Source organism: Chrysemys picta, chromosome 2, assembly GCF_011386835.1.
Source record: "Chrysemys picta bellii isolate R12L10 chromosome 2, ASM1138683v2, whole genome shotgun sequence".
NCBI classification, from domain to species: Eukaryota; Metazoa; Chordata; order Testudines; family Emydidae; genus Chrysemys; species Chrysemys picta.
Window position 1 is genome coordinate 44,422,951 of NC_088792.1, and position 15,347 is coordinate 44,438,297.

The following is a 15,347-nucleotide window of genomic DNA, read 5'->3' on the forward strand; positions in this document are numbered from 1 at the left end:
CCCTATCTCAGGACTCCCTCACAGGAGTCTACTCCACTCCCTGTGGGTCTCTTTCTCCTGTTGCAGGCCCTAACTCACGGCTCTCTCCCACTGGAGCCTACCCTGCTCCTAGTGGTTGATTCAGCCTGACTTCCTCAGGCGCTTCCCAGAGGAGAACTATCCTTGTTTCTTTCTCCAGGCTCTTCCTTCTCCAAATTAAGCACATAAGAACAGCCATACTAGGTCAGACCAATGGTCTGTCTAGTCCAGACTCCTATCTTCTGGCAGTGGTCAATGGCAGATGCTCCAGAGGGAATGCCCAGAACAGGCAATCATCAAGGGATACATCCCCTGTCGTCCACTCCCAGTTCCCCCCTCTATTTAAAATTGTGCTCTCCCTGCTTCATCACTACAGCTGGGGTCAGTCTTTCTAATTAAGCCCCATTACACCCAGCTGGGTTCTCCAATTGGCCTTTATGTTGCCAGCTCCTCGGTGAGGGTGAGGGATAGCCGCTAAGTCCTGGCCGAGGCTGAGCCCAGCTTGCCTTAAAGGGCCAGCCAGCCTGCAACATAGTGACTAATTTTGCTGTCAGTCTTTAAAGGGAAAACAGAGACAGATTCCCAGATGCACCAGAGCAGCAGCCAAGGCACCTGGGGAGCTGTCCGGGCACAAATGCCAGTCTTCCTCCTCTATAAACTTTGAGACTGCTGGGGGCTGAGCTGGCTTCTAGCACAAGGATTCTTTAACTTGTGCTGGCAGATAATGAATCCTACATAACTGTTCCTTGCCAGGATTTCTGGAGTGTATTGTCTATTGCCAGAGCTGTCTAAATTACACTGGGATCTGCTCTGATCCCTGCAGCAGCCCAGAATCGGCAGGGCTAAAGCCACCTTCGTATCCCCCACCTCCCTGTGTTGCGAGCTCTGTGCTGCAATACTTAGGCCTGGTCTACACTGGAGGGGGAATCAATCTAAGTTACGCAACTTCAGCTATGTAAATAACATAGCTGAAGTTGACATACTTAGACCTACTTACCGCGATGTCTTCACTGTGGTAGGTCAACTGTTGATGCTCCCCCGTCAACCATAGTGCCAACTTTCTCTGGTGTTGGTGGGTGCCTGTGCCCCCCCACCCCTTTCCCTGCCCCTGTCCCGACTCCACCCCATCTCCGCCCCTGGCCCCACCCCCATTCCAACCCCATCCCCAAAGTCCCCGCCCTAACTCCGCCCCATCCCTGCCCCATTGGATCCCTTCCCCAAATCCCCGCCCCGGTACCGCCTCTTACCCCACCATGCCGCGTTCCCCCTCCTCTCCCCTCCCTCCCTGCCCTGCAAATCAGCTGTTTTGCGGCGCAAGTGCTGGAAAGGAGGGGGGAGAAGCAGGAAGCGGTGGCGCACTCGCAGAGGAGGTGGAGGCAGAGGCGAGCTGGAGCAGGGGGGTGGGGCGGGGTCAGGGGGAGCTGCCGGTGGGTGCTGAGCACCCACCAACTTTTTTCCGTGGGTGCTCCAGCCCCGGAGCACCCACGGAGTCGGCGCCTATGCAGTCGACTCCGCCTGCACTTCTCGCTCTGCTGGAGTACCGGAGTCGAGTGGTCAATTTATCGTGACTTCACTAGATGTGATAAATCGACCCCCGCTGGATCGATTGCTCCAGAGGTATATGTAGACATGCCCTTAGAGGCACAGCACAGAATCTCACCCGCTGAGTTGTGGTCAAGGAGATCTTGGTCCAGCACAGCACAGGCAGAGGGGCGCAGAGGAAGTTAAGACACACTTATTTTTCCCAATCATGGGGCAGCCTGAGTACCGGTCCAGTCCCCTGGCATAAATTAAAGAAGTTCTGAGCAGGCAAAACATAGGGGGAAATTTTGCTCTCTCTCTAAAATTAGTTATGGTAACCGTAGTGTTAGTTGTAACAATAGTGGGTAAAAGCATTCTGACACAAGCTTGATAGTTGAAGTTGACATTGTTTCTTCAAACTTTATTCTCCGAGTCCTAGGTTTCTATTATGCAGCTTGCAGTCCTTCTTAAATGTTCCCAATCGTATGATGACATTCTGATATAAACAGATATCCGCTAGGGACTAGGATGAGACCTAAACAAAGTAGACTTTCTTCCCCAACAAAACTCTAATATAATTTAGTTAATAACTGTATTATAACTTTGGTAATGTATATGCGTGTTCCTTTTTTCCCCTCCAGCTATGGGAGACTTCCATTTAGTTCTACAGTTTACCTGGGTGACATCAGAACTGTTACTTCAAATTTTATAGAAACTCAGCATCACTGAGTCATTGCACATTCATCTGCTCTTCAGACAATTTGAAAGAACAACAGAGATGCCAGTGATCACAGAGAGAACCTGCTCTCATACCCAAGGGGGAAAAAACAACATGTTTTGCTGTTGATTAGAATTCTATTAAATCTGTAAAGAATAACCAAAAATCACAAAAATTAACATGGGATAAATAGATTGAATATGATAAGATTATTCTGCATGATGACCAATATATGTAGAAATACAACTAAAACTCATGTACAAATCCCGAATAAAAGAGGTTTTTCTTTGGTTTATGCAGTCCCAAATAACAACAAAATTGAGTTCAGAATTTTGTATTCTGAAGCACGTGACCAATGTAAACATTATGCTATGTGCATGAACCCTCAGTTCTTTACAAGTAAGGGGAAAACCATGTACTGTAGTAGAAATTAGCATGCAGGAGTAAGAAATGTAGAATTTTGCTACAGGATGTTAAGTTTTGAGAGGCATAAACTTCAAACAAACAAGAACTATATCTTTTTTACCTTTCGTGTTTATAATCTCCATATATAAATTGTATATATGTAAACATTTTAAAATGTGAAAACAGCTGTAACACACATGTATTTTGCCAAATGCCTAAAGAAACAATCATGACTAACATCATCACACTTCAAGTGTTCTGAATATTATGAGCAGACAGCTTTGGAAATACAACAGTTCTAGTGCTGTAAATGTGTTTCTCAGCAAACTGGTGTTTGACCAAAATCTCCACAATCTGGGAATATATTTGTTATAATCACCAGAAAAATCAAAGTTCAATGATGCTTTGGCTTAAATCACCACCCAAGGAACCAGCAAAAATAAGTTGTCTGATAGTGGTGATGTGTATTTATCTCTTCTCTCACGCTGGGTAAATCAGGAGCAACCCCACTGAAATCAGAGCTGGAGTCTTTAACTAATAGTGAACATACATTTACTGTAAAAAAACTCAGACTAACACGGCTACCCCTCTGATACTTGATACATTTACTGGAAATTGAGTAATAATTTAATTTAAGGTCATCAGTTAAGGGGGTGGAAGTGGGGTCTCAGTGGCAGATTTGGGGTGTGTGTGTGTGTGTGTGTGTGTGTGTGTGTGTGTGTGTGTGTGTGAAGCATTTCAGACCCAATGCTGGAGCAACCTGGCAGAGTATACAGGTTATGATGGGCATGATGCTATCATAGTGCTATACAAAAACTGAAAGCTGGGCAATTGGCCGATCTCCCCTCCCCGCCTTTTTTTACTGCTGTTACTTGTACCATGTATTAGCATACTGAGGGTCCGTCCACTCTGCTGCTGGGAGTAAGTCTCGCAGCGCAGGTAGACAGACTCACACTAGCAAGGCTTGAACTAGTGTCCTAAAAATAGTTATGTGGACTTTGCCGCTCCGGCGGAGACTCAGGCTACCCATTTGAGCTGAAGCCTAGAGGTTGGGTGGTCTTGAGCTCGGTTGGCTCCGGAGTCTTTGCCAGAGCCACAGTGTCCACACAGCAATTTTTAGAGTGCTAACTTGAGCCCCAGTCTGTCTATCCTGGCTGGGCAGCTCACTGCCACCTGCAGTGTAGACACACCCCACGTGCAGCAGCAGAGGTCTCCTTTGCAGGTAGCAAGGGCCTTGAGCTGAATACAAGTGGATCCAGACCAATGAAATTGAGGATGCAAAAACGAACTTGTTACAAAGGAGACATGGCAAGATGGCATTAACCTGACTGCTGGTCAACTGTATGCTGTGTGCTAAAGAATGTAGAGTAGATATAGTTACAACACCCGAAGGATTCAAAAGGATGCTGTAAAATCCCTGGGCATTTTCAATTGTAAATGTTCTTTAAATAATAAAAATGGCAATTATAAATCAGTTAAAACACCTCTCCTGTCAGAACCTCTCCAGAAGTGACAAACATCCAACCTCTGGTAATTCCATTGCAGAACAAAAGATCTCTTCTAATAAGAAATATTAGAATACATGGCCCACAGTAATATAATCAATTAGTTGCTGACAGGAACATAATGTGTGCTTCTGAATCTTCTACCTCTTTCACGTAATTCCTTTAGTAAGTGAACCTACCACTTACAGCCTTTTAGTGTAACAGAGTTCAGTTTATCAAATTTCTCTCTGATTAAAGCAAGTCAAATTTAGAGGAGTCCGGTGACACCTTAAAGACTAACAGATTTATTTGGGCATAAGCTTTCATGGGTAAAAAACCCACGAAAAAACCACTTGAAGTGTGTTTTTTAACCAGGAAAGCTTATGCCCAAATAAAACTGTTAGTCTTTAAGGTGCCACCGGACTCCTCACTGTTTTTGTGGATACAGACTAACATGGCTACCCCTCTGATACTTAGTCAAATTTAGGTTAGTTTTAAATTAAGACATTTTTAAAGATGTCAGCAACTGTTAAGTATGTAAGAGTTTAGAAGTATTATATTTTATTTATAAGACAGTGTGTAGGTTTACATCTACACAACACTGGCCTACCAGAGGAACTTATCCTCTTCATGGTAAGAGATTTTGGTAAGCGTTGTGAATTATGACAAATATGAATGAGACCAGAGAGCGTGGGTACATTTGAAAAGCATTGGCATCTACAATGGCTTTGGGCAAAGATTTTGCACTTTAATGCAGATTATAGATTTGTCGGTACAGAAGTATGTAATTGATTAGTTTTGGAACTGACCTGAAGAAGTGCTCTCTGTAGCTCAAAAGCTTGTCTCTCTCACCAACAGAAGTTAGTCTAGTAAAAGATATTACCGCACCCACCTTGTCTCTCTAATTTTGCAAAGGTTTAGTTTGAACATAGGCCAAAGACAACAGGACAGAGAACTGTTAACAATGTACATCTTATGGAAGAAGGGTCTGATCCATAGCCCACTGAAGTCAGTGGGAGTCCTGTTGCCGTCAAGGGGCTTTGAATCGGGCCCTTAAATTTCTCCCAAATAAGGAAATTCTTATGTAAAAATGTCCAACTCATTGTTCCACCACAAGGAAGATAACTTCTCCACGCATTAATTTTTTGACCCTAGTAACTAAAATGTTTATCATGTGCCTTTTCTGATATTTAGTTTGAATACAAACTAGTGTGTAATTTTGAATAATCTTGTTTATATTTTTCTATATATTCATTCATTCCTCCCTTTCCATTTTCCCATTAAGACACAGCAAGATTTGGCGGCCGAAACTGAATGTAACATAGTGGCAGATTATAAAACATTCATAGTATCTTGTTTTGAAAATGAATAGGTCTCCTAACTGTATTATCTATGTTGTATTCTGTACTTGTGGCCTTTTTCTCTTTCTGGTGTCACTCATTCGTAGGATTTGATAATACCGCGATTTGTGTGTAGGGTAATTTAATGGACATGATTAACATATGCAGTGATTGGTAATCTAGATGTAAGCACTAAATTTAAATTAAATAAATATTGGCTTTCTCTTTGGTATTCTAGAGAGTGAAAACACCTGGCACTTAATGTAAATTTCACCTTTTTTCAAATGCATTCTGGAGGAAAATGCTGCACTAAGTTAGTGACCTAAACAGTGAATTAAGTAATTGCACAAAAACTGGAACTTGTAGGGTGTATGAACCTCAAAAGCCAATGAAGACTGACCAGGTTAAACCCAGAACAGTTGTTTGGTTTTTATATTACATAATTTGCCACTAGTTTAGTTTAATGCCTCTGAAAGGAGCTAGCTGGATAACCCTGGAGATTGCAGACCTCACTAATCATGTAAATTGCAGCACAGACAGTGGTGGCATAGGTTGTCAGGCAAAACTTCACCCTGCTCAAGCTGGAGCAACTACAGAGTAGAGAAGATACACAGTTGTCATGGCCCATTCAGTTAATTGGCTTGTTTGCTGAGTCTTCCAATATGGGTGCCAATTAGTGCCAGCTGTGATGCACATACCTGCTGACTAAGAGTGCTGAGAGGTCACTAAGGCCCAGCTCCTCAAAGGGATTTAGGCTCCTAACTTCCATTGAAATCAAAGGAAGTTAGGTGCCTAAATACCTTGAGGGATCTGAGCCTAAGTTATTTCAAACATACCACAAATAGGTGTCTGATAATAAGGATTTTTGGTTACTAGTAAAGTGAGCTATATTTAAAAGCAATGATCTCGGTTTCATACTGTGGGCTAAGAATGTTGTGTATTTAAAATAAGATTAATATGACCAAATGTTGAGGATTGAAAAGCAGGTACTGCATTCAAATAGTAACTTTGCACGATGATTTTGCTCTTTTGTGTATTAAATTCTTCATGCCACAGCTCTTAGAACTGAAGCTCACCTGCTGATGCTGGATTTGCTGAGAATGAAGCTATCAGCTAGGAGGTAACATCATAAGGAATCCATGCTACCGTTTCTGATGAACAAATTCACACAAAGTATCAGAAACGTCTGATTGCTAATTTGCACATAAATGTATTATATGCAAACAAATAAGCACATCTAGTTAAAAAAGATTCAATTCTTTAATTATACAGTGTGTCTGTGTATAAATATGTTGTGAATTTAACCTTAAGTCTTATGAGATTTTTCTGGACATGTTTCTTTAAGACAGATACTTCTAAATGACTAACAGTTTTCTCCTTGGTGTCTGAGACTTTGAACCTGCTAAGCTGATGTACATAGGCCCCATGTATACAATACAATTTACTGTCTTGGTTAATCATAAAATAATGGGCCTTTAGAGCATGGCTACAATTAAAAAAAGAAAGAACTTTGACAACCGATATCAAGCCTTTTCCTTCCCCTCCTATCTCCACTGGTGTTAAATTAACTCATCTGAGCCTATCTACACCAGTGCAACAACCGTTTTCAACATCAGAGCCAGAAATAGCCACATTTGCTGGTGTAGGACCTTATACACTACAATTTCTAACCAAATATGTAACCAGTTTGTTGCTTGGTTGGCTGAGTGTAGTTTGTGGACAGACATTCCTGCATCTAAATTGTAAAAACTGCAGGACATTTTAACCAACACCTCCTTACAGGTTTGGCTCCTCCAGCCGTGTGTGCCATAGAACGTCCTAGAGTGCATTGTCTCACGTGCTGCTGATGCCCCACTGTGTGCATAGCTTCCATGCATTATCCCCTCTATTGGGCAATATGGGATTGCTGGCCAGACTCATGTGTGGCTGCTAGTGTCAGCCTGTGTGGATAGCACATAACTTTTAAAAAGTATTTCTTGGCTCAGGGGATAGAGTCTGAGCCTCCAGAACAATTTTCAACAACTATTTGGGAAAAGTCCACAACTGTATTGCTTAAACCAGGTAACAGGAACAAGTGCTGGAAACCATGTCAGGATATAGTAATGCTGTACTGTGTTGGGGTTTTAAAGGCCTGTCTTACACTGGGCAAACTTTATACCTGGTTTTAAAACCAATTCAGCTAAGCCAGTCTGGCTTCTTTAACCCTCTGAAACCAGGTCTAAATCACAGCTTCCATCAGTTTTAAAGTCACTTTAGCTGAACCAGCTTTAAACCAGTCAGAAAATGTTTGCAGTATAGACAGACCTGAATTGCCACAGGATTCAGAGAGAAATGAGGATTAGGGGAAATACAAAGAACTAGACAATTAAAAAGCACTCTATGGGGAGGGAGGGCTGAGTGACTCAGGAGTCAGAGTGGGGTATCAATTCAGTTGGTAACATTTTTAATGCTGGTTTTAATTACAGGAGTTCAAAACCAATACACCACTTTATTTCTGTTTCTCTGCATTACTATGACTTAAAAATGTTTTCTTTTTAAAAACGTACACAAGGCCTTAAGACCTTATGTATTCAAGCTTTAGCATGCCGAGTATTTTTTTTTACAAGCAGGTTAGAAACTCCTGTAAATTTGCCCGACTGACCTTCAAGTATAGTGGTGCTAACAGATAAACATACGATACTGTAAGGCTGTAATACAGTAAGTGCTAATATATCATATTGTAATAGTAGAAGGATTCCTGCTCACTGCCTTTGCATTTTATGCTAGGGAATAATCGAGTGTAGGTTCAGACTATGAGTATATGACCTGTTTTTTTCCTTATGGGTAAAAAATATTTCAGTACTTAGTGTTTTATACAGAATATTGTACTTTTCATTTTTTATTACGATCAGTGCATAGCTGCAAAATGTTATTTTTCCAAAAGAGCAAATTCCGCACTGTATAATCTGCAGGAGAAAATACTATTTACACTATGACCACTTTCAGAAAAACTTTTGGCATTGTACATAGTAGTTGAGTCTGCCAGCTTTGTTTTGTGTTAGTATTTTTATCATGTGTTGCTATAAAAAAGATCTATTAATTTCTGAAGCTATCCTCTGCAAGTAAAACATTCAGAGTGGACAAGTACTTGGTTTCATTATTGGGGACTGGCTAAAGCTGACAAACAATCATTTTGCAAATCATTGTCTTTGCTACCTGAAACCCTCCTAATTCTTACACTACATTACAGAAACATCAGGTTTTGACAAACACCAACAAGAAATGCTGCACATTCTATCATTGCAGCTTTGAGTGTGATATTTTTGACAAACATTATAGGCATTGGGCCATTCAAGTGAGTGAAACTGGCTTTCCTATAGCTAAACAAAATGTTGCTTTTATAAAATAATCTCATTGTAATTTGGGGTTCTAAATTCTTGCACAGTTTTATTAACATCGTAATAACCACTTCTATGAGAGTATTTAATACAAATGCCTGTGGTTTTCAATGTTACTGACATATTGTAACATCAGTAAAGTGACTTTCAATGAATAAGGCTGTGGTGTGTGTGCATTTTTTAAAATTTGTATATAGATACCTTTTATTAAAAGGCTTCTTAAAAAAAGAACACTCAACATTCAGCAGAGTACCCAGTTTACCATAGAGGACTCCAAATACTTTTAAACAACACTATAGTTGAAGCTTGGTAAATAGCAGGGCAAGCCTCTCACACAGTGACCTCCGAGTATGCCCCAGTTGTGTGCAGGAGGAACTATTTGAAGAAATGAGAGCCTGGTTTTAGTTTCTCTTCCCTCGGGCTGTCTGCATAAGCTGCTTACCAGAAAGATGTTTCTCCACTAAAAAAGCAGACTAACCACAACTTATTTTATATAGGCCAAAATGCTGTAGGCATAAACCACACAACACAGAAATAACAGTCACATTCTTAGTGATTATGTGATCTCTATTGACTCTTAAGAGCAGAGTTATTCTCATATAGGATTTTTCCCCCAGCATGCCTTTCTGGGGGTTGGACCATTTAATCTGGCACTGAGTCACAGCTGCAGCTCCATTTGCTGACAAGCTGACAGCTGCTTCCTATAGTGCCCTTGTTTCTAGCTTGTAGGTAATTCTTAACTCCTGTTATGTTTTCCTATTCTTATTCCTGAGATGATTGCACCTTCATACCGACAAATAGCCATCCTATGGCAATTTTGTTTAATTGCTAATCCAGGCCTGATTTAAACCTAGACAGAGGTGAAAATTGTTATGCCTTCCATCCCCTCTAAGTGACCCAACTCCCTGGATGTATCCTAGGGCCTCTGAAGCTCCAAAAGAGAACATGTATCAGAGGGGTAGCCGTGTTAGTCTGAATCTGTAAAAAGCAACAGAGGGTCCTGTGGCACCTTTAAGACTAACAGAAGTATTGGGAGCATAAGCTTTCGTGGGTAAGAACCTCACTTCTTCAGATGCAAGAAGAGAACATGTGCTCTAAAAGCTTTGAGAACCATGTTTAAAAGGACAGAAAGCTGGATAATTCTTATTGATCCTTGTAGAATTCCAGTGAGATGAACAGCTTTCTTAACAAAGTATTTAGTGATACTAGTATAGGCCACACATAGGAATTTTTTTTTTAGGCTGCTGAATGAAGCTTAACAACTTTAACAAGCCAAAGGTCACTCCCCTACTTTTCACTGACTATATTCCTTTTTTGATTGCACAAGGCTTCATTTTACAGATACAGCAGTGTGGAGTTTGGAACTTTAACAGGTAAGAACGACGCTTGGCGATAAGCACATAGATGTCGTAAAATAATTTAAGGCAGCATTCTACTACTATTTCCTCTGGTGGAATGACAGGCTCACTTCTCATCTGTTCTGTAAACTGGGTCAGATGTAGGTGCATGCTCTTTAAAAGAGGTAAATTTGAGCAAAACAGTTTTGTGGGCTCTTTCTGCTCCTTTGCAGTATTTCCCAGCCTTATTTTCAAACATTTGGCTAAACTTCACACTCCATAGTTGCATCTGCAACTGTTTCATGATTTGTATTGCCATTTCATTAGCGGCACAGCTTTGCACACAACAGATTGAGGCTCTGAAAACCCAGAATAGACTGTTTAATTTACTGTATTCATCTACAGCAGGAAAGTCCCATTCGTGTAGTCATAAATAGTTCTATGCCAAAAAAGAAACTTTTATCTGTTTTCTCTTAAATAAACAGATATTGAGTCCCAGAGTAAAAAAAGTCTTGTCTCAGGAATTGTAGTGGGGCATTAACAAGGTAAGAAGCAAGCTATTGCTCTTAAGGCACAAAGGGCAAAAGTCCATTGGTATCAATGAAAAGATTCCCATTGATTTAATGGGTTTTGGATCAGGGCAAAGACTTGTTGAGAGACTGGAGTTCTCGTCCTGATACTGCTACACTTTGTGACCTTAGTCAAATCATCTAATCTCTCTCTACTTCAGATTTTGTCAGCTATAAAAATGCAAATAAATATTAGAGCTGAGATTAATGTTGGCTAAAAAATTCAGCTTGAAATCTGGCAATATTTGGTTAATTAAAGGCTGATTGTTTGGACATCTGAAATTCAGGCTGTTAGGTCATGACAAAAACCTAAACAGAATGTTAATTACCCCAGGCTGTATCCAAACAAAACTTCTCTTAATGAACTTGAATATTCCCCTACTTCATAAGGAGGTTAAGTTCATTAATGTTTATAAAGCAGCTTGAGACTCCTTTAGTGCAAAAGGATGGGGAATAGTTAAAATGACTGATGTGGAGTCAAACTTTTCCAATTAACATTTAAGGCAATATTAACCAAAGTACACCTGAATCTACTAAGGTAAAAGGTTTTGACTTGGGTTTCAATCTTGGGCCTGATTTTCAGCATCGCTGAGCACTTACATGAACCAACTGAAATCAATGTCAGGGCCAGGTGTGTCAAGCTGGGCACCCAAAATCAGTAATCACCCTTGAAAATGTAGTTGGATGGCTTCGTTTACAGCAGTGGTGGGCAACCTGCGGCCCGCATGTGGCCCATCAGGGTAATCTGATTGCAGGCCGAGAGACATTTTGCTGACATTGACCATCCGCAGGCACAGCTCCCAGCCAATGGGAGTTGCGGGACGTTGTATGTAGAAAGAGAATAAGGAAGGATATGGTTGGGCTGCTATGCAGTATGAATGGGAAGGAGCTTAAAGCTGATTTAGGCATGGCCCAAAAACTAAATGAATACACTGCCGTGGTTTTCAGTAAGAATGATAATCTGGAACATGTGCTTGAAGGTAGTATGGCTGATGGAAATGATCTTAATGTACTCAAAGTGGGAGGGGCTGGATAATTTCCATCCCAGAATACTTAAAAAAACTGGCACGAGATCACTAGTCTGGTAGCAAGGATTTTTAAGGATTTCCGAAAAGGGCAACTAAAATGATTAGGGGTTTGGAACGGGTCCCATATGAGGAGAGATTAATAAGACTGAGACTTTTCAGCTTGGAAAAGAGAAGACTAAGGGGGGATATGATAGAGGTATATAAAATCAGGAGTGGTGTGCGGAAAGTGAATAAGGAAGTTATTTACTTGTTCCCATAGTATAAGAACTAGGGGCCACCAAATGAAATTAATGGGCAGCAGCTTTAAAACAAATAAAATGAAGTTCTTCTTCACACAGCACACAGTCAACTTGTGGAACTCCTTGCCTGAGGAGGTTGTGAAGGCTAGGCCTATAACAGGGTTTAAAAGAGAACTAGATAAATTCATGGAAGTTAAGTCCATTAATGGCTATTAGCCAGAATGGGTGTCCCTAGCCTCTGTTTCTCAGAGGATGGAGATGGATGGCAAGAGAGAGATCACTTGATCATTACCTGTTAGGTTCACTCCCTCTGGGGCACCTGACATTGGCCACTGTCGGTAGACAGGATACTGGGCTGGATGGACCTTTGGTCTGACCCAGTACGGCTGTTCTTATGTTCTTAATATATCTAAGTTCTGGAATAGGCTTCCAAGGGAGGTTGTGAAATCCATCACTGGAGATTTTTAAGAACAGGTTGGATAAACACCTGTCAGGGATGGTCTAGGTTTACTGGGTTGTGCTTAAGTGCAGGGGGCTGGATTTGATGACCTCTTGAGGTCCCTTCCAGCCCTACATTTCTACAAGTCAATTTGTGGGGGTGGGGGGACTGGGAGGGGGGAGAGATGAACCATATTACTGCAGAACAGCTAATGCTGTATTAATATTTAAGAAAGGTTGGGGGAAAAAGTGATCCTGGCAATTACAGACCTTTCTGTCTGACCTCAGTAGCGTGCAAGACTTTAGAACAAATTGTGAAGAATAATTACAGTCATGGAGGCAAAGTACAAAGGGGATGTAATGCAACATGAGTTTACCACAGGTAGATCATGCCAGACTAACCTGACTTCCCTTATCTAAGAAATCAGTTATTTTCTCCAAGAAGGAAGTGTAGATCTAATATACTGGGACTTCAACTAAAGCATTTTACATGGTACCATATGGGAAATCATTAGTAAATTTAGTGATGCTGGGGATCAGTACAAGAATAGTAAGATGGATGCAGAACTGGCTAAAGGGGAGAAGGCAGTGGGTTGTGCTGAAAGGTGAATTAATGGACTGGAGGGAGGTTACTAGTGAATTACTTTAAGGATTGGTTTTGGGATTATCTTATTCAATTAATGACCTTAGCACAAAAAGTAAGTGTGTATTAATGAAATGCGCTGCTGCTACGAAGTGGGGAGGCATTGTCAACAGAGAGGAGGATTGGAACATTATACAGGAAGATCTGGATGACCTTGAATAGTGCAGTGACTGAACTGGGATGGAATTCAATAATACTACGTGCAAGGTCATGAATTTGGGTCTAATAAGAATTTCTGCCAAAAGCTGGGGGTTCATCCGTTAGAAGTGATAGAGGAGGAGAGAGACCTGAGTGTGTAGGTTGATTACAGGATGACTGAGCCAGCAATGTGATTTGACTGTGAAAAAGGCAAATGCAATCCTAGGGTATATCAGGAGAGGCATTTCCAGAAGACACTGGGAAGTATTAATGCCATTGTACAAGGCACTCGTAAGACCTCATCTGGAATACTGTGTACAGTTTTGGTCACCCATGTTCAAGACAGATGAATTTAAACTGGAACAGCTGCAGAGAAGAGCTATTAGGATAATCAGGTGAATGGAGGGCCTGTTTTACCAAGACAAATGCTTGGCTTGTTTAGTTTAGCCAATAAAAAAAAAGAGGGGATATGATTATTTGATTGCGCTCTATAAATTTATCAGGGGGTAAGAATCAGAGGATGAAGAGCTATTTAAGTAAAGGGACAGCATTGTCACAAAACCAATAGGTTTAAAATGGCTACAAACAAATTCAGGGTGGAAATTGGAAGACAGTTTTAAAGCATCAGGGGGACTTAAATTCTGGCAAGGTTTTTGAGAGGACAAATTTATGAGTGCAATTGTAGGATGGGGTCGCATGTGATGGGATGGGTCAGGGGTCAGCAGCAGTCCTGAGGCTCACTTCTGGTTTATATCTTATGGTGTTACAAGTTCATACTTCAGATTTTCAGCTGGTCAGCCAGAAGGGATCAGGAAAAGATTCCCCCCCCCCAGTGTATTCTAGGTTTTTTTGTTTTTTAATCTTTTTCCTCTAAAAGCATCAAAAATGGCCACAGATGGATGTGGGCCAGGGCTCTGACATGGCATCAAGCAGTCTCTTTCTCTGGTGCATAGCTGACCGGTTCTTGCTCCTATGCTCAGGCTCTAACTGATCACCATATGTGGGGTCAGGAAGAAATTTTCCTCCAGGTCAGATTGGCAGTGACTGGGGGGAGGGAAGGAATCAGAGTCACATTCCTCATTATGTGGGTACAGCATTCCCTGTTCTCAGCATGTGATACATAATAATTTAGTCTCCTGGGGGCTGCAATAGTTTGGTCTACTTTCAGTTGCTGTGTTTAGTGTGTGGGTGGTGGTGAGGTGGTACTGACACTGATACATAGGAGGTCACACTAGATCGAATAGTCCCTTCTGGCCTTGAATTCTGACTCTATTCTAGTGGATTGGATAAAACTGGATCACTTTTCCAGGTTTTTACCACCAATATGGAGCTCCTATATGGCCAAAGAGCGGGTGTTGGCTTGTTTGCTTCTTTAGAATTTGGTAGGAACTCTAAAATTTTGAAAAATAATTGTTCAGGTTTAAATGAAAAAGTGGATATTTCAACATTTCCCACAGAACAGGCATTCTGAAAAAAACCTTCAGGCTAGGGTACGTCTATACTTACCTCCGGGTCCGGCGGTAAGCAATCGATCTTCTGGGATCGATTTATCGCGTCTTGTCTAGATGCGATAAATCGACCCTGGATCGATCCCGGAAGTGCTTGCCGTCAACGCCGGTACTCCTGCTCGGCGAGAGGAGTACGCGGAGTCAACAGGGGAGCCTGCCTGCCGCGTGTGGATCCGCGGTAAGTTCAAACTAAGATAGTTCGACTTCAGCTACGTGAATAATGTAGCTGAAGTTGCGTATCTTAGTTTGAAGTGGGGGGTTAGTGTGGACCAGCCCTTAGTTTTTTTTTTACTAATCAAAATGGTTTGATTTTGACTTAGCAGCTTTTACTCAGAGTGAAACATCTTACTTTCTTGTTAAAAGTACCTCCTGTTTTAATGAAACAGTTTGGCACTTTTAACAAGAACATTAGAAAAGCACTCACTAAAAATTAGAGAAGCAGCTGTTTAATATCCTTGTATTAAGCTTGGAATTTTTCCAGGCTATTTTATTTTCTTGTTAAAAGCATCAAACTGTTTCATAACAATCAACACTTTTGAACACGAAAATAAGATATTTTACTACTAATTAGAGTAACAGCTTTT

General features: G+C 41.2%; 1 protein-coding gene across 9 annotated transcripts in view; it reads left to right on the forward strand.

Annotated features, from left to right (window-relative positions):
• ADAM22 (ADAM metallopeptidase domain 22) overlaps window positions 1-2,973 on the forward strand; it is a 196,990-nt gene extending 194,017 nt beyond the window's left edge. For 6 of the 9 annotated variants that reach the window (XM_065586978.1, XM_065586979.1, XM_065586980.1 and 3 more), the window contains one exon: window positions 2,181-2,575. In XM_065586978.1, the coding sequence (XP_065443050.1) occupies window positions 2,181-2,201 (21 nt within the window). In that variant the 3' untranslated portion in view covers window positions 2,202-2,575. Of the gene's footprint in view, window positions 1-2,180 lie in introns of all 9 variants that reach the window. The other 3 variants (XM_065586981.1, XM_065586984.1, XM_065586986.1) reach the window with 1 other exon arrangement.
• Window positions 2,974-15,347: the final 12,374 nt, after the last annotated feature.